At 47.6% G+C, this 18903-nt stretch overlaps 2 protein-coding genes across 3 annotated transcripts in view; one reads left to right on the forward strand and one right to left on the reverse strand.

Annotated features, from left to right (window-relative positions):
• RPH3AL (rabphilin 3A like (without C2 domains)) overlaps positions 1-11364 on the reverse strand; it is a 142222-nt gene extending 130858 nt beyond the window's left edge. Inside the window, exon 1 of one of the 2 annotated variants that reach the window (XM_064495838.1) lies at positions 11210-11364. The gene's annotated coding sequence lies outside the window, so the exon portion shown is untranslated. The remainder of the gene's footprint in view (positions 1-11209) is intronic. The other variant, XM_064495841.1, reaches the window with a different exon arrangement.
• LIAT1 (ligand of ATE1) lies at positions 7910-11159 on the forward strand. Its single transcript, XM_064494792.1, has 3 exons — positions 7910-8028; positions 8131-8384; positions 10616-11159. The coding sequence occupies exons 1-3, from the start codon at positions 7910-7912 to the stop codon at positions 11017-11019; spliced, it is 777 nt and encodes a 258-aa protein (XP_064350862.1). The 3' UTR covers positions 11020-11159.
• Positions 11365-18903: the final 7539 nt, after the last annotated feature.

Consider the following 18903-nt stretch of genomic DNA (forward strand, 5'->3'; position numbering starts at 1 on the left):
GAACTTCCAAGCTGGTGAATCAAGCTGCTGGGAAGATGGTGTACCCAGAGAGGCCATGGGAACTCCGCACCCCTTCCCACAGACCTTGCCCTGTCATCTCTTCATCTGGCCATTCACCTGTATCCTTTAATATAGCCTTTGTGATAAATTGGTGATAGTAAGTAGACTGTTTCCCTGGGTTCTGTGAGCCATTCTAGCAAGTTCTTGAACCTAAGAAGGGGGTCATGGGAACCCCCCATTTATAACCAGTCAGTCAGAAGTACTGGACTTGCAATCAGTATCTGAATGGGACAGGGACAGTCTTGTGTGACTGAGCCCTTATTCTGTGGGGTCCGCACTAACCCTGGGCAGTTAGTGTCAAAACTGACTTAAATTGTAGGTCATCTAGACTGTATCTGCCGAGAATTGCTTAATGTGGAAAAACCCACATATCTGGCGACATGAATATTGTGTGACTAAAGGAAACAAAGAAAAGTGTTCCTTTTGTTGGTGTCAGAGAGGTGGGATTTGCTGGAATGGCTCTGGCTCATGGGAAAAGGGTTTGGGAAGACAAAGGGTGAAAGTGTGGGGGCTGAGGAACCTTTGATCCCTGGGTGGCTGCGTGGTCACCCAGGGTGTGAAGCAGCAGCTGTGCAGCAGCAGTTACTAAAGGTAAAAGTGACCAATGGGACTTAGAGCCGAGGCCCTTCCCAGGGAGCTGGTTCACTGGATGCGTAAGGAAATGCAAACTAGTAAGGAAAAGGCAAAACATTCTCTCCCTTGGCTATTGTTACCTGGAACCGCTAAAATGAAATTAAAGAGCATTCTGGTTTGGACTTTGATGATAGACCAAGTGCAGATTCGGGGGGGGGGGGTGTCAGTCTCAACTTTGGCCACGAGCCTCAAAGCCACCCGGCAAGAGGAAAATTATGCAGTGACAACAGAAAGTACCTTTGAGGCTTCTTAAAGAAGATACCAAGAACATACTCAGCATGGGAGGAAGGCAAAGCCACGGAACTACTGAAGGCAGAGGGTATAATGTGAAGGAGTGGTCTCATTTTGCAGGTCAGCATCATTGGTACAGGTTCCCAAGGAACCTTTATTAAAATGGATTGTGAGAGTTATTTAGAGGCAGTGACTTTGATTGGAAGTGCTGAAGAATGGAAGAGCAAGTTTGGGTTGGTACAGGACCCTCACCTCACTGTGGAGTAATTACAGATGACTTATATGTGATCTGGGCGCAAAAGCAGCTTCTAGGGGAAGGGTGTATATAGCTCAGTGGTAGAGCACGTGCTAAGCACGCATGCGGTCCTGGGTTCTAATCCCCAGTACCTCCATTATATAAATAAATAAACCTAACTATCTCTCCCCCCAAAACAAACAAACAAAATCAATCAATAAAATAATTTTTTTGTTTTTTAAAAAGCAGCTTCTTTCTGCCAGAACAGCCAGCCTGGTGGACTAGAGAAGAGCCACTGTAAGACCTGTATACATTGAGAAGGGGGACCATCCATCTTTCCCTGTAAATGTCAGGTGGTGTGCCGTCAGATGAAGCAGCTCATGTGTTCTGATGTAAGCCACGTGGGACGGGCTTTATGATGGCTGGGAGAGTCACCCACCAAATATGTCTAGTACCCAGGTCATGGTCAATGCTGTGGTTAATGGGGTGCCTTTTCTATGAGTACCTCATAGAACCTTACTGCTGCAAAACCCAGCAGCAGTTCAGGAAGCCTTATCGCATTTGCTGTCTTGGCTTTCCCTCATGAGTCTTCCATTAATAAAAAAAACACATTATGTTAATTAATGAGAAAATGGGGAAAGTTAGAGAGAGGCAAGGGACTGGTTTAAGCATGGTGAGCACTTTTAAATGGTGATTAAGAAATAAGGTGAATAAAGCACACATTGTTAGGAGCAAAACAAAAAGGAAACAGAAAGGGAGTCACACAGAGACTCATCCCCACAGGGTGAAACGGTTAGTAGAAAATGGGATGAAGACATCAATGGAGTTAAAACAAAGGTTTTAATGCAGCACTACCAAGGGTTGGGTGGGCCAAAGGGACTCCCTGCTGGTTCCCCAAATTTAAAAGACACCAAACAGGTCCACTCTATTGACTCCAATTTGGAGAAAGGTAAAAAGCCAGAAGGCAGAGATTTTAACTAGAAAGCTGACCAGCAGTGCCTTGGAGCAGCCGTTAGATAGATACATCGAGATAAAGGTTGAGGAATGAGCCAAGGTGGCCTGACGTATTGCCAGGGGCCCCAGGCCTTTTGCACTTTAGGTGGTAAAATGGCCAGGGGGCAGAGAAGAGAAGTTTCTGGAAGTCCTTTAGGTAGGAGCCCCACAAACTGCGGTAGGAAAACCCCCGGGCAAAGCTCCACGCTGCAATTAGGCTATGAAAACATAAAAATGTGGGGGTTGACGGGGTTATGAAAGTTGGAATGTTTAAACAGGCTCTATGTAAAGTTGCGTCTCCTTTATCTGAATGTTTTATGGGAATGGATATTACGTCTGGCTGGGGAGTACTTCCTCTACCCAGTATTATAAAACCAAAGCCTGGTGATAAAGTCCACAGGAATATGAGGGCTGATGGAATTAAGGTGAGAGTTTGTAGGAGAACTGAAATGTTCGAACAGGCTTCGTGTGGAGTGAGTGGTTGTGTAGAGACCCGGTTGTACTAGGGGGAGATGGACATGTATCTGACTGGAGAATGTTCCCCACCTCGTACTATAAAACAGAAGGCATGCAACGCCACCCTTCAAGCCATATTACTTGGACATACTAAACAGGCCCCAACAAGATACTGGAGCCCACATGGTGTGGAGCAAAAGTTGGAGCGCTGGTAGGGAGAAATTCTCCGACATTTATTTTATAGCTGGACGTTGGTACCTCTTAATCCTTTTCACCTATTTCATCCATCCCTCTGCCCACCTCCCCTCTGGCAACCACCAGTTTGTTCTCTGTATCTAAGACTCTCTTTCTGTTTTGTTTGTTTGTTTGGTTGGTTGGTTTTTTAGATTCCACATATAAGTGAAGTCATACGGTATTTGTTTTTCTCTGTCTGAATTATTTCACTTTGCATAATACCCTCTGGGTCCACCCATGTTGTGGCTAAATGGCAAGATTTCATTCTTTTTATGGCTGAGTAATATTCCATTGTGTGTGTGTGTGTGTGTGTGTGTGCACGTGTGTGTGTGCATGTGCTACATCTTCATCCATCTTATTGCAGAGATCGTTTCACAATGTATAAAAATACTGAATTATTATTGTACACCTGAAACTGATATAATCTTGTATGTTAATTACAACTCCAAAATACTCTGCGTGCCAGCCCTTTATGGAGTGTAGACTGGGCTTTGGTAAAAGCCTGTGAGCACCTCCCAGCCATGACTACTGGGACTTTGGACTAGAGAATTTCCATTTGAGAGGTATTTACTAGCTTGCTATATGATATTAATTGAAACTGCCACTATGACTAAAGGACAAAAAATAATCTTGAAACCTGAAATACCTGTGATGTCTTCTCGGCAATGTCAGAGAAACACTCTAAGGGGGAAGGCAATGTCCAGAAAAGTTCCAGAATAACACAGAAGTGGTTGACATGGGGTCATGCTGCCTGGGGAATGCAAGGAGGAGATAGGCACGGGCAGGGAGCCTCTTTTCCCCCAGGACCGACCCTGGAACAGTGTGAGGAGCTGCTGGCTTCTACTGTCACTTGGACAGTGCCCCGTAAACAGCTCTCGACTGGCCGACAGAGTGCCTGCTTTGTGAATACCAGTTCCAAGGTGAGTGAACATCCTATTTGAAAGGCTACCTCTCCAGTTGAAGAAGCAGTTCCAGGACCAGGGCTGCAACTACAAATCTTGGAAGCAGGGATCCTTAGCAAGAAACTGTAACTACATAGGAGAAATAGCAGGATGGTGAGTGCGGCTGCAGGGAAGTGAGGAGAGGGTAGCAGGTGTGAGCAAACCATTCATAAAGCTCTCTTCTTCTCCACGGACACTCTCTTGGCCTTTGTCTTGAATCAGCCTAAATCAGGCTGCATCATTCTGCTTTAGAAGCTCCCCAGTTGTCCGCCACATGGATATAATGCAATTTATTCAATAGGTTGTAGGGTTTTTTTCTTTTCTTCTCTTCTCTTCTCTTCTCTTCTCTTCTCTTCTCTTTTCTTTTCTTTTCTTTTTTAAGGGACCAGGAGGTACGAAATGAAGATCAGGAAGCAGTTGGAGTGGGTTATAAAAGGAGGAAAAATAAAGGGCAAGCCTACTCTTAACAGTTGCAAAGCCAGGGCAAGAGTAGAAATGGAGGTCCACATGCCAGATGTCTAAATATTAAAAGTTACGAAATAAATTGACATACTATTAAATAAAATATGTCCCATCTTCTCACCTTGACAAACAGACCTTCACAACAGTCTGGAAGGCCAGATTTAAACTGAGAATTGCAGGCTCTCTGGGGTTCTGCACCCAGTCCACAGCCTGCCCCCCCCTCTTCTGACTCAGCTCCATCCTACACTGAGAAGGCCCTTGAATGCGCAGGTCTGGACACCTCAGCCTGCCTGTTGAGTTTCTACCTATGCTGCCCTCGGCCCGGGGCTACTCAAGAAGATGGGCTCAGGAATGAGGTCCTACAAGCAGGCAGGGGCCCTTTGGGCAAGAAATTCCTAGGGGCCAAGAACTCAGATTGTGGGTTTGAAGTTGGGGGAGGAGTGGGAGGTGCTGGGTGGGCAGGACCCCTTGATTTCCAGACTTCCTGTCCCTTAGGGAGGGATACAGCTGGGGGAGAGTCAGAGCAGGGTCCTGTGAAGCACAAGGCCCAGGGGGGGCCTACTTGCCCGAGTCTAAGGCTGGTGCTGCTGGAGAGTGGACATGCCTGCCTCCCTCGGGGAAGGAACTGACAGCGTGGAGAAAGTGGTCAGCAGAGAGCAGGGAGCCGGCGCCAGCAGCCCAGCCAGCTGGGGCGACCTGGGCTGAGCAGACAGCAGGAAAGGACAGAGCTGCAAGCTCTACCCAAGCATGCCATGTCAACACTGGCCAAAGGGGCAAACTGATCCTCATAGAGAAATAAACCTCAGCAACTACCTGCTCAAAACAGTAACAGCCGCTGAAACCGCAAAGAGAAAGTGTAAACAAGGAAGCTGAAACAAACAATGAAAATACCATCATCTTTTCTGCTGGTCAATGAACATCACTGTAAAGCTGACTGCTCTCCCACAAGATGGGGATGTGGATTCCTGGCCCATAGTGGTAGCTAAGTAGCACTGAGAGGTGAGTGGGTCACTGTGCATCTCTGTTTCCTCATCTGTCAAAAAGGGATACACTTGTCCTAGCTCGCTCTGCTTGCAAGGGACTTTTATGATAATTTTAAAAAATGTATTCCTTTGCTGGATGTGAATTTTCTCTCTCAAAGTTGATGGGCTGGCTCAACATAACCTTGATGCAACCTTCATGAAAAGTGGGAAGAGAAGTGGTCAAGCTGCCTCATGCTAGATAAGCATCCAGGCAAAGAGGACTGGCCGAGAGGGAAGACAGGCCAGCCTTTCTTGGAAAAGGAGGGTAGCCGCTCTTTGTAAGCACCTGTCTGCGAGCACCAGGGTAAGTAGGGTAGAGCATCTGGAAAGCAAACTGCATACATCTGCACTAGCAGGTCATTTACACACAGGACCTCTGTCATTTACATTTCACTTAGCTTCTGGGTACAAAAGCAGACAAGCGAGGAAAGATTTCAAGTACTCGCTGTGTGCAGAGCTGTGCTGAATACTTTAGGGAGCTTGACAGTGGATGAGCGACTGAGGAAAACAGAAAAACAGAAAGGCCCTTTACAGAGCAATGTGTTTATCCATGCCTGTGTGTGGATCAGTAATAATGACTGTCACTACGGAGTACTAGGAGTGACGAAATTTATAGATTTGATGCCCTCCCCATACAAATCGCAGCTGGCTATTTTGAAGAAATAAACAAGATGACTTGAAAAAGTATATGGAAAAGCAAGGGCTCTAGAATAGTCAAAACAACCTTCAAAAAGAACGAAGTTGGGGGACTTAACACTGTTTAATATCACGACTTACTGTGGGCGGGGAGGGTATAGCTCAGTGGTAGAGTGCCTGCTTAGCAGGCACGAGATCCTGGGTTCAATCCCCAGAACCTCCATTAATAAATAAATAAACCTAATTACCTCCCCCAACAAAATAAAAAAAGACTTATAAAGCCACAATAATCAGGACAGTGTGGTATTGTTGTAAGGAAAAGACAAATAACTTAATGGAACAGAATAGAGCCCAGAAATAGAGTCACACACATACAGTTAATCGATTTTCTACAAAAATGCCATGTGAAGTCAATGGGGGAAAGGAATGTCTTTTCAATGAAAATTGCTGGAACAACTGGAAATCTCTTTGGGAAAAAAAATGAATCTTGATCCCTATCTGACTTTATCCACAAAATTTATTTGAGACGGATTGTGGACCTAACCTAAAACCCCAGAACCATAAAGCTTCTTAAAGAAAACAGAAGACTATCTTTGTGATCTAGAAGTAGGGAAAGGTTTCTGGGCCCACATACAAAAAGAACAAAATTTTAAATGGTTTCATCAGAATATAAAATTTCTGCTTATCAAAAGACACCACTAAGAAAATGAATTGACAAGCTGCAGACCTGGAAAAAAAAAATCTTTGCAGCAATATACCTGACAAAGGATTTATATCCAAGACATGTAAAAAGCTTTTACAAATCAATAATAAAAATATAAACATTCCAGGGACAAAATGGGAGAAGACTTCAACAGACACTTTACAAAGTAAGTTATACAAATGGCCAATAACAGTTTAAAAAGTGCTCAACAACATTAGTCACCAGGGAAATGGCACTTAAAACCACAGGAAAACACGACTTCATAAATACTAGAATGGCTAAAACCAAAGACTGATGTTCCAACTTTCTACTGCTCCATAACTTATCACCCCAAAACTTAGTAACTTAAACAATTACAATCATTTTTTTATTTCTCACAGTTTCTTCGGGTCAGGAATTGAGGAATTGTCTGGGTAGGGCTGGTTGGGGAGTCTCTCCTGCTGTTACAGTCTGACTACAGCTGGAGGTGGGAAAGTGGGGCCTGGAGCGGCTAGGACATCTCTCTCTCTCTCTCTCTCTCTCTCCTTTCGTATATTCTTAGGATCTCTCCATGTGGTCTAGTTCGGGCTTCCTGGGGGCACTCAGACTTCTTACCAGGAGGGTCAGGTCTCCAGGAGCAAGTCTTCCGCTAACCACGTGGATATGCGTTCTCTTTTATGACCTGGCCTAAGAAGTCACATAGTGTCACTTTCGCCACATACTAGTGGTAACAAGTGGGTCCACCAACCCACCTAGATTGAAAGGGAGTGGAATTAGACTGTCTCTTGTTGTGGCAAGATTCTAGAAGAGCAAGTGGGATGACAGATGTCGTTGCAGCCATGTTTGTAAAATACAGTCTAGTGGATAAACCTGGAAAGAAAAGGTTACAGCTTCTACCAGGCCTTAAGTCACACTAAAGTTCAGTCTTGATACTGCTTGTGATGGGGCCCCATTGGAGGCTTTTAAGCAAGAGAGTGAAATTGTCCATCATCTTAAGAAGTTCATTCTAGCAAATGGGTGGATAAAGAATTTGTGGGCGTGTTTGGAAGCAGAGACCACTTAAGAAGGGCGTCCAGAAGTTCAAGTCCTACCTGTGGTGGTCAGCCCTGCCCTAGGTGAGCGCACAGGGAGAGAGTGGGGGCAAGGAAGGCTGCCAGGTCTCTGGCCTGACCCTCTGTTTCTGTCACAGAGATGGAGAATGATGGAGAAGTGAGTTTGTTTGGTCATGGGCTTGAAAGGCCAGGGTAGACGTACAAAATTTGAACTCGGGGTAAAAATTTAGGAGAGAACACACAGCATTTAAACAGGCGCAGGAGTGGACGAGATGTCCGTCAGCCCAAACATTCAGAACCTCTACCCTCTCTTTCCCTTGGCACCGCCGACCACGCCAAGCGCGCAGGCCGAAATACGCACGCGCACATCTGTGTCTACAGCAGCTCCTGGGTGACAGCCTCCGGAATGCGCACGCGCGGTGTGCGGCGGTCGCCATGGAGACGCGTGGCTTGGCCGGGTTCTTCTCGCCGGGAGCCGCGGACTCAACTGCAGCTGCGGGTCTCGGGCTGCCCCGGGCGCTGGGGGTTGGCCCAGCGGGCGGATGGAGGGTGGTGGTGGGGCCGGGGCGTCGGGGTATGGTGAGAAGGGCGAGGACAGCGGGGACGAGGAGGAGGAGCAAGAGGGCGGCAAGGCGGGCTCGCATGGGTCCAGACTGCCCCCCATCGCAGGCTGCGCCTCAGAACTGACCAAACGGAAAGTAAAGAAGAAAAAGAAGAAAAAGGCCAAGGGGTCTGGCAAGGGGGACGGTAAGAGGAGCAGCTAGCGCGGCAGCCTCAAATCCCCTACCTGAGATTCTTCTCCATGGACACCCACTCCCACCTCTCAGAGACCCCCCACCCCGTCTACTTGGGGGCCACGTCAGCCCAGAAACAGAAACTTGCCAGTCCCAGTCAGAGGTCTTCCCGCTCCCGGCACATACCACTTACCGCTGCACAGTGATGCCCCAGCCCTACCCATAGAGATCACCCTTGTCCACAGAGACCCCCAAATCCTGCGTTGAGAATTCTCAACAACCATGGAGACCCTTAACCCCACACAGAGACAACCCACAGATACTCAGTGTTATCCCCACAGAGCCTCCCCACCCAACACTGTGACTCCTAGCTTTACACATTCATTCAACTTTCTTAATCCCTAAGTCCAAATTCAAAATCCTAACATCCGTACCTTCTGTACAGAAATCTCAAGCCCTCCTACAGAGATGCCTTTATCCTCACACACAGACTTTCCTAACCCAAAGATACTAAGGCACTAGTGACAGCCACTCACACACAGAATCGCAGACTCCTGCCTTCCACCTAGAGACCCTCCTTATGCCCTCGTACATTAGGGCACCTGCTTCTGGATGCTGTGTTGACACTCAGGACATGCATATAAAGTATCCTCCCTGCACAGACCATCCTCCCCCTTCCCTCATTCACCAAGGCCGGCCTTTGACTGCATACACCATCACACCAGTCACAGCTGCACACTCTCTTGTAATCCCCAACACCCTCAAAAACACCCGCTTGAATCACTATAACTACCAAACAAAACTAAAGCGCAGATACCCCAGCAGGCACACACATTCACAGTCTGCACAAACAAGCAGACACTCTGGTACACACTCACCGCATAGACCCCTCCTGCACACATATAATCACACACATGGGGTTCTCACTCCAGGCTCTCCCGGGGACACTTCACAGGTGTACACACACCAACAACTGTCACAGACCCACAGAGTCCCTATAGCTCACTGAGCTCCTCTCATAGAACCTGCTAGTGTCATGACAAAGGCCCTGAGCACTCACTTTACAAAGAGAGAATGTGTCTGTCCTTGGGTGCTGTAAGTCTCCACTGTCTCTTGTGTGGTCCACTTCAGGGTCTCTGTCAGAGAGGTGGCTCTCATTGACCCTGGCACAATGGGCCTGACCTCCGGCACAGCTAGTCCTGGGTTCAAGTTTCTGGGCCCTGGTCCTTTCTGTGCAGAGCCGGCTCCCCTGGCCAGCTGGAGGCAGATGGAAAAGCATTCTTCCCTATATCAGCCTTGCAGTATGGGGAAGGGAGCAGTGGGCAGACTATAATTCCTTCTTCAGGTGGAATTGTAATAAAAAGGGAAGAAAACAATTCTAGAGTTTAGGTCCAAAAGCCCCATGTGTAGCTGCCAAACCAGATTAGGAAATTTATTATCTTTGGGGCTTAGCTTCTGACTCTAGAAATTACAGTGGCACGTACCTTATACTGTCAGCAGGGGACACCAAATAATTGTTGGGCAGTGGGAAAGTATAGAAATATCAAGAGAGGATTTTTTTTTTTTTGGTGGGCAGAGGGAGATCCCCCCCCCCCCCCAAATAGGATGAGCTGATGAAGGAATCACAATTTGTAGTGTTTTATATGCATGTTACATAATTCAGAAATTCTATTAATATTTTTCCAAAAATCAGTACAAGCCACACAGCAGACATATTTCCTGGCTTGGCAGAATGCTTTTGGGAGTCAGATTTAGGAAGCTTTCCTCTTGTTCTCCATTTCTTCCATCATAAAGTGTCTAGACTAGGAGTAAGTCACAGACTCCCAGAACTGGAAATTACCCTGGTGAGCATGTGGAGAGAGGAAGAGGGGGGTGCCACACGGAAAGAACAGGGCACTGGGAGTCAGGCCTGTGTTCAGATCCTGGCTCTGCCACCTGCTATGTGACATTGGCAAGAGACTGAAACTTGGAGTCTCTTTTCCCACCTGGTAAACAGGGCTGATAGCCTTTACCCAGAGGACCTGGCTCATAGGACATGCTCGATAAACAGTTCCTCCCTCCCCAAAATGACAACCCAAAGCATCTAGGCAGTGGGTGTGTAGGAGGCTGGTGGGATTGGCCACCTGAGCCCTAGGTGAGGAGGGGCCTCCACTTCCCCTTTACATCTTTGGTGGTTTGGGCATCGTCTCTGAGCAGGCTGAGAGCAGGCACCACAAACGTTCACACTACCCATCTGCTCAGCAGATAAACATCAGAGTCGAACCCTGAAGAATCAGCAGCTGTCTTCATCCTTCCATGACATCTTAAGACCCAGCAAAGATCACGGGGCGGGGCCGGAGCACAGACAGGACAGGAATGAAAGCAAGCTCACCCCTTCTTACTCCTCCGCCGCACGTCTCTCCCACTTTACCGAAATAGAAGAGAACCTTTCCAACCGGGTCAACGAAAGTCTGCGTTGGGATGGAGCTCTCGCCGACCCAGAGGCCGAAAAAGAAAGGATTCGCATCTATAAGCTGAACCGGAGGAAGCGGTACCGGGTTTGGGCCCTCAAGGGCTTCCACGCGGACCTCGGTGCCGAGGAGACCCCCGAGAACCCAGCCTGCCTCTTGGACCAGGACGGCGCCCGAGCCGCAGGCGGCACGCACTGAATGCGGGGCAGCCGAATTGCTGCTTTAAAGGAAACCTTATTCCGAAGCTCCTACACTCCGTCCGATCTAGCTACAACTATGCCGGAGTGAAAACCCACCCATGACGCGGACAAGCTTATAATTTATCCTAACCACGAGCTGATGTGTTTAAAAAAATAAATAAATAAAAATAAAAGGAAATCAGACCTACCTCTGAAGCAAGCAGATGTCTGAGGTCTTGACGAGCTCAACTCTCCTCCCGCCAAGACAGACTTCGTTGCTCAGAAAAGCCACAGCTGCTTCAGAGTGAAAGCAAAGCCGTGAACTAAACTCTTTCCCGAATTTCCTGTTTTTCAAATAAGCTGGCATCCTCTAGTTATGTGACTTCCCAACACAGATATCTATAATCTCCCCTCCCCCCCCCACCAACAAGAAAAGAGTGTGTAGATGGTATCAATTCTAAATCTTAAACTAATTTCATGGGTAAAACTCCTCACGTAGCATGTTTCTGTAGGCCCATGGAAAATGCCCCAAATATCCTGGAGACCATACTTTAATTAAATATACTCCCTGCTCTTATGTGGCTTTCAGAATAAACGAGTTCTGGGGTTGGGGGTATGGCTCAGTGGTAGAGCACATGCATGAGGTCCTGGATTCCATCCTCAGTACCTCCACTAAGAAAATAGAATGGTAATTAAAAAAAAAAAAAAGGGTTCAGCAAAATAAGTGAATTCCAGAACGGCATCTCTGGGAGGTTATGATGGGACGTCTCAAAGGAATATTGCTTCTCTTATCAATATGGTCCTTCCCTAATCCCCCAAGACAGCATTTTGAGCAGAATTCTGGAGCATTAAAAAGACCCTACTATACTACTTGCTCTAAATTAGCATTCTTCCCTTCCACAAATACTGACTGAGGGCCACGTGCTGCCTTAGTTTGGATTCTTCAAGAAGTAAAGACTCAAATGCAAGTAGATTGATTACCTGGGAGGTGAAGAAAAAATCAGCAGAGGGGATACCGGGAAGGAGAGAGTCAATCCATGGATCCTATTAAACCAGCTTCCTTACTGGGCAGCTGGGCCTTAGTCCTACCAGGAAACAGTGTCGGGACTATCCTGCCCGAAAGGGAGGGAGCTGGGGTATTAGACTCCCCAGAGGCCTTGGTTCAGGGGTCCTGGGGGCTGTTAGTTCCCTGGCATTCCTAGAGGCCAACTTCAGTTGGGGAAAACCACCTTCAGGCACAAAGATGCAGCCCAAAAGTTCCAAGGGATGGGGTGGTCTCTGGGGTGGCCTCGGTCCCCTCTGTCCGGCACAGTGCAGACCCTGAGTGGGACAGAGTGGAGGTTTAGGATGAAGGTCCTGCCTTCAAGGCATTAAAGACACACCGTGTACTCAGGAGAAGCTGAAAGCCAACGCCAAGCATCATAGAATGTGTATTTGAAAGTTGAGCAGAAGTGGTCCTCTTGGTCTCTGCCAGCCCCCAGCCAACAGGCAGCCCTCATCCCCCTCCTTAAAAGGTCAGGTACAGAGTTTTCTCCTGTCAGCCCTCGGACCCTGGGAAGATACACTGAAGGGCCTTTCAGTAGAGGCCTGTCCTCCCCAGGCCAGGCCCGTCCCCTGCCACCAGGTTGGGGGGTACCCATGGAATCAGGCAGAGGGGACCAAGTGCTTGGGTGCGGCTCCGTGGGGAGGAGCAGGTGGGCAGTGAGCTAGTACTCAGCCTCAGACCTCACCCAGTGCCCCAGGTTCAAAGTAAAGACAGCAGAGGGTGGGGCAGCTGATTTGGCATTTCCTGTGTCCTCTGGCTCAGCCCTTGTGGCTGCAGGTGCTGTGTGTGGAGGCGTCGCATGCCAGCCTCGGGATGCTTTGATCACTTTGCACTGTCTTCCACCAAGGGTGGGGAAGGAGGCGGCCTGTGGTCACCTTTCTGCTTTGAGATATCCTGCGAGAGTGGTGAAAATTATGCGCTTTGATCTCAGAGCTGCATTTACCTCTTTCCCACCATATACTCACTGTGTAACTTCAGACAAATTGCTTAACCTCTCTGAGCCTTAGTTACCATATCTGGAAACAGAGATGCAAATACCTACCTTAGTGTTGTGAGAATCAAATGCAGGAATTACATACAGCATTTAGCATAACCCCTGGCCCTCAGGAAACACTTCAGTCTACTGCAAGAGTTTTTAAGCAATGATGTTTTATGTTGGGATAGCTACACAGCCACTGGGGACTGTCCTGGGTGATGATGTAGCGCTCACCTTGTCAAAGGGTGAGCTTCAAAAAGAACGTGGCTACAGTGGCTGGCTGATGGAATTCTAACAAACTGCAAAACAAATTACAAGGGTCTGGAGAAGAGGGAATATAGGAGGAATTAATCAAGGCTCTCGAAGCCCAGTGTTCTGGGAAGGGGGCTTTGGGCCAAACAAGAATGTGCCTACTTGTATCCTGGAAGCAAGTGGGAGATACAAATAAAGGAAGCAGATGGGGGTTAACGCTTCCACAAGCACAGAAGTGGCTTCAACTCAAACCACATTGGGTTAAAAGTTTTAAGTATCTTTCTGACACCCAACCTGTTTCAGTGAGGACCCTTCCAGTGGCAAGGAATAGAAAACCCAGTGAAAACTGGCTTGCAGACAAGGGACTGACTGACTTATCAGGCCAAGAGTCCAGGGTTGGTTGTGGCTTCAGGCATGGCTACATCCAGGAGGTCATACTGTGTCATTAAAATTTGTCTCTTTCTCCACATCTTGTCCCTCCCTCCCCTGATTAGCCTCATGTTCAGGCAGGTTCTCATAGCAGGACTGCAGAGATGACCACTGACATCCTTACAGTTCATTCAAGAAAAGAGAGTCACTCCTGTGTCCCTATTTAGTGTCACTATCAACAACAGAGAAGGTCTCTGGCATGGCACAGGTCATATGCCCATCACTGGACTAATCACAGAGTCCAAGAAATTGAGTGCTCCACAGACCTAGCGTATGGTGAAGGCATGGCGGGGGGAGGCAACCCCAGCCGACACATGCACTGAACAGATTGTCATAGAATCTATATGAAATCTACGTAGAATTCAGGGTGGCTCCGTAAAGAGCTGCCAATGATTCATTTTTAAAAGACCTTGACTAAGGGTCATGGGAGTGGATTGCATAGCATGAGTTCATCTCAACGGTCTGGATTGACTGCACACTTATCTCCAGAACTACTGACCCTTGGCCAACACTCGGGAATCTATTAACTACAGATGAACAGTGCTGTGTAACCCTGGGTCCAGGAGTTGTTTTGGAGCAGAATGTATCAGCCGGTGAGCACTGTTTAGTAATCATAATTGGGCTCATGATTTGCGCCTGGGTTGGGTGGCACCTAGGGGGTGGGTTTCAACCTTTAAGGCTGATCACGTCACTAGAATGTGCCTACGTGACTAGCTCACTATAAGACGCTCCCACCATGAGTAGCCTTTGGGTTTCCACACCAGTCATGGTTGGAGACTTGGAAACAAAGTGCTTCTGTGTGAGCCCTGTGAATATCCATGAGGGACATCACAGGAAGACAAATTCCAGGGATGAAATGACTGGTGTGGATTGGCGTGGGAGATGTCCCCTGTGATCTCTGCCTCCTAGCGTTCATGCCCTCCCATCGGGTACCTATGGACTCTAAGGAATAGAATGTGGCCAAAATGATGGAATGTCTCTTCCAAGATGGGGTTTGGAGCATCTTACAGCGTCTTACTGGTCACGTAGGCACATTCTAGCGACATGATCAACCTTAAAGGTTGAAACCCACCCCCTAGGTGCCACCCAACCCAAGTGCAAATCACAGAAAGAGACTGTGTTCAGGGGAAGGAGGGGAAGCTGAAGAGGTGGAGCACAGGTGGGTGGAGGGATGAACGGGGCTGTGAAATTCTTCTGTGCGAAACTGTAACGGTGGATACATGTCCTTACACGTTTGTCCAAACCCATAGAAAGGACAACGCGAAGAGTGACTCCTAAACCCTGGACTTCAGTTAATCACAACGTGTCAGTGTGGGCTCATCGGTTGTAACAGATGCACCACACTAATGCAAGGTATTAACAACTGGGGAATCCCGAGGGGAGGCTCACATGGCAGGGAGCCGATGCCTCCCACCAACAGCCGTGCAGCTGAGCTCGGAAGCAGGACCCACCCCCGTTAAGTCCCGAAGGACACCTTGATTACAGCCTGTGAGACTGGACACCAGAGGCATCCAGCTGAGCTACCCCCACATCCCTGACCCACAGAAACTGCGAGATAATAAAGTTGTTTGAAGCCACCAAGTCTTGGGGTCATTTGGTAGCTAATACACTTGGCCTCTTCCTTCACCATCAGCTGTGCTGATTCTCAGCGAGCTGCCTCCACCTTGACCAGAGAGTGGAAACCCCACCGCCCGACCTTCTCAGAAGCAGCTGTGTGTTATTCGGCACCACAGGGCTCCAAGGAGGCCTCAGTGTATTTCCAGAAGTGATGCTGCGTCCTGCAGGGCAGGGGGCGCTGCTGGGCGAGTTAGGTGCTAGGTCCAACTAAATGGTTTCTACCTGTTATGCTCACAGGTGGAGCCGTCAATAGCTGTTTCTGCTTTCCCAGTCTGTGTTCTGTGCCCTGCCCCCCACCTTGTAATGATACTATCTTAGGTCATTTTCTAGTATATAGATCTTCTACCTGATTTGTCCCTCTGTTGAAATATTCCCTGAGTGGTGGGGGTTCTTATCTCCATTTTACGGTTTAGGCTTAAAGAGAAGAGGTGACTTAGAAGACTGGCCCCAAGGTCTCCAGGGGTCTTTTTAGAAAATGTTTCTCCAGCAACTGCTAAGTATGCAGCTCTCTGCTGACTGCTGCCAGGATACCGGCAATGACAGCCTTCTCCCCTGCCTCGGCCTTCTGTCCGTCTGTCTGTCCGTAACGCCGTGATTCCATTTCATCTCTGCAACCATCTCTGAGATGCGAGATGTCAAGGTCCCAGTCACACAGGATGAAACGGGCCCAGACAGGGAAGTGACTTGCTCAGAGTCACACAGAGACTAGGGGGAGGCGCTGGGATGTCACACCCAAGTCTGGCTTGTTCCAAAGGTCCAGCTCTTAATTGCTCTGCTGTGGTGCTCAGACAGGCTCCCCAAGCAGGTGGGAGCCAAGTTCCATTCAGTCCCAGTGTTCTACCACCATGGAAAGAGGTAGCAGATGGCACTGGGGCTTGTCAGGAGGGCTGGCGGCTGAAACAGGTTGATGTGTCATCAGAAGGAGGGAGTCCTTCCTGGGAACTCTGGCCAGTAGGGAAGCATCCTGGGGAGAAGAGGTCTGCGGAGGAAGAAATCTCCGCCCACTGTCTCCAGAGGGCCCGGGGGTGATGGGAAAACAGTCTCTCAGGCCTCCTGGCCACACTGTGTACTTGTTCATGGTCAGATCTGGCCTTTGAGACCTCCGACAGCCCGCCTTCTGACCAGCACGGGGAAGGGCTTGGGAAGGTTCCGCCTCCTCACAGCACCCGAGGCCCGCCCGCCTGCGGCTACTCACTGCACGAGGATGGTGAGGAGGCCTCCCTGCTCAAACCCTGGGCCTGGGGCCAGCAGCCCACGCATGACCTTGTTAGGAGCTTGTTAGAAACTCTCGGGCCCCAGCCCAGACTTCCCAAATCAGAACGTATAGTTTAACAAGTCCCCAGGTGGCTCACATGCAAGCTGACATTTGAGAAGCTGCGGTGGTTGGGAGGTGATTCCCCACAGACACGTGTCTGCGCGTCCGGAGAGGAGAGACGCTGACTGCCTGCGTTCTCTTGCTCTCCATTCCAGTTCCTAAGCTCAGAGTTCCTCTCCCCTAACACGACCCTTTATGTCCTGGTACCACCTGGCCCCCTCTGCATCATTCTGTGGGGATGGAGGCCCTGGAATCCAACAAACAGAGGCGGAATCTCTGGCTATTGCTGTGACTCACAAATCGTCCTTTGTCACTGACCCAAGAGACTCGTGTCTTCAGCCAGCATCCATGAAAGTGAGGAGGAGGCTAACATGTTAGCTTGCAGTTAGTGTAAAAGCCCAGACTCTCCATAGCTCTTAACCCCGGTCTGAGGGACAGACACACTGATCATTGAGCTCTCTGGCTTCTCTACGCTTAACTCACCAGGAAGTTGTATCATGTTCCACACACAGGTTTTACTTCTCAGATTACCGAGGAAAGGCCTACATATTACAGACAAATTAGCAAAAAAAAAAAAAAAAAGTGTTTTTAAAACACCGAATAGTCCCACCATTCAGAGAGCTCTAGACTCATCCATTTGGTACCCATCCTTCCAGTCCTTTACTAGTCATGCAACTACAAACAGGAAAATAAAACTAATGGGGTGATAATACATGTGCTGTCCTCTGACTGGCGTCTGAAAAATACAGCAGGGACATCTTTCCAAGTCCCTAAATTCACATCCACCTCATCATTTGTGATGCTTCCCTGGTATTTCATTATAGAGACTATTAATTCAACCCCTATTTGTGGACATTGACTTAGTTTCCTTTTTTTTTTTTGGCTATTCTGAACAAGTTTGCAAGAAACATCTTTAGATGCACATTTTAGTGCAGTTTTCCAGTGCTTTGTGTACATTCTTGGGAGTGAAATCACAAGCCAAAAAGTAATTAAAACAAGAAACACTTGTATAGTTTTTAACTCATGGCCAGTACTGTTCTAAGCACTTTGCATGTATTAACTCATTTATCTTCACAAGTTCTCCATGAGAAAAGAGGTCTTCTTATCCTTATTTTACAGAAAGTTTAAGGGACTTGCTCAAGGTCACACAGCTCATAAATGGTGGAGCTGAGATTTTAATCTAGGCAGTCTAGTGAAGGCGTCCAGGATACGTCACCCCCAAATCTGCCACTTTGGCATAAGGATTATTTTGAGCTGAAGGCAACTAAGAATCAACAGATGTAGATTGCTCTCCCCTTATCTGCCTAAAAACAGGGCATAAATTTCCCTTTGTGAAGGTGGCAAAGATTGTACCCTTTTGAAAATAAGTGAATACAAATAAATCCATGAAAAACAAATATACAAAAGAATCCATCTAAACTAACTTTTTTGGACATTTCTTGCTTTGTAAGAACTTCTCCAGGCTGGGAACAGTTGCGTGGACATTCAGAACATCCTGTTCATTGTGCTTGCCAGCTTAATTCTCTACCCTCAGCCCCAGGGCTTTGGGAGAAAAGCAGTAATTTGTAATTATCAGCAATCGGTTTGATGCTCCCAAGACCCCTGCCTTCTCACTCGGCAAAAGAAACCAGCAAACATAAAGAACAAAAATCTCCCACTAAAACAAAACAAAACAAAACAAAACCAACCCAGCCCCTTTATGCTCTGATGACTTAATTCCACCCCTACTATTCCATGCTACTGTGAGGTTGAAAATAGCATTTGCCTTGTCGCCATCTAAAAGCAATGTAGTCTGTTAGATTGGTCCATTGTACCACCATCAGAAGCTACAGTTCTCCAAAAATCAGTAATGCTTTATCTCCTGGGGAAACAGGAGTGATTTTTATTTTTGCAAATATGTATTTTCCAATTTGTTTTAAACAAGCACTTACCAGTTGTGTCATAGAAACATTATTAAAGATATACTTCTTCCAAGTTTTACTGTGGAAACCTTCAAATATATATAAAGTAGACATAGCATAATGAAACCCCATGTATCCATCACCCAGTTTCTAGAATTTTCACCTTCTACCATTCTTTTTTTTATCTGTATCTCCATCCACTCCCCATTCCTCTCATTTTTTATAATTCTCTTTTCTTGGAGGAAAAAATTACATTAGAATGCACGGATCTAAATTGTACAGTTTTGACAAAGTATATACCCAGGCAACTCACTCTCATCATGATATAAAATGTTTCCATCTGCAAAGAAAGTTCCCTCACTCCCTTC

This window comes from Camelus dromedarius, chromosome 16, assembly GCF_036321535.1.
Source record: "Camelus dromedarius isolate mCamDro1 chromosome 16, mCamDro1.pat, whole genome shotgun sequence".
NCBI lineage: Eukaryota > Metazoa > Chordata > Mammalia > Artiodactyla > Camelidae > Camelus > Camelus dromedarius.

What these genes read in the sequence shown, in the direction of transcription:
- LIAT1 (XM_064494792.1), top strand. Translation starts at nt 7,910, where the DNA reads ATGTCCGTCAGCCCAAACATTCAGAACCTCTACCCTCTCTTTCCCTTG. An exon ending in GTGTCTACAGCAGCTCCTGG is followed by an intron (nt 8,029 to 8,130) that starts GTGACAGCCTCC and finishes ACTCAACTGCAG; the next exon opens with CTGCGGGTCTCGGGCTGCCC. An exon ending in GGGGTCTGGCAAGGGGGACG is followed by an intron (nt 8,385 to 10,615) that starts GTAAGAGGAGCA and finishes TCTGCTCAGCAG; the next exon opens with ATAAACATCAGAGTCGAACC.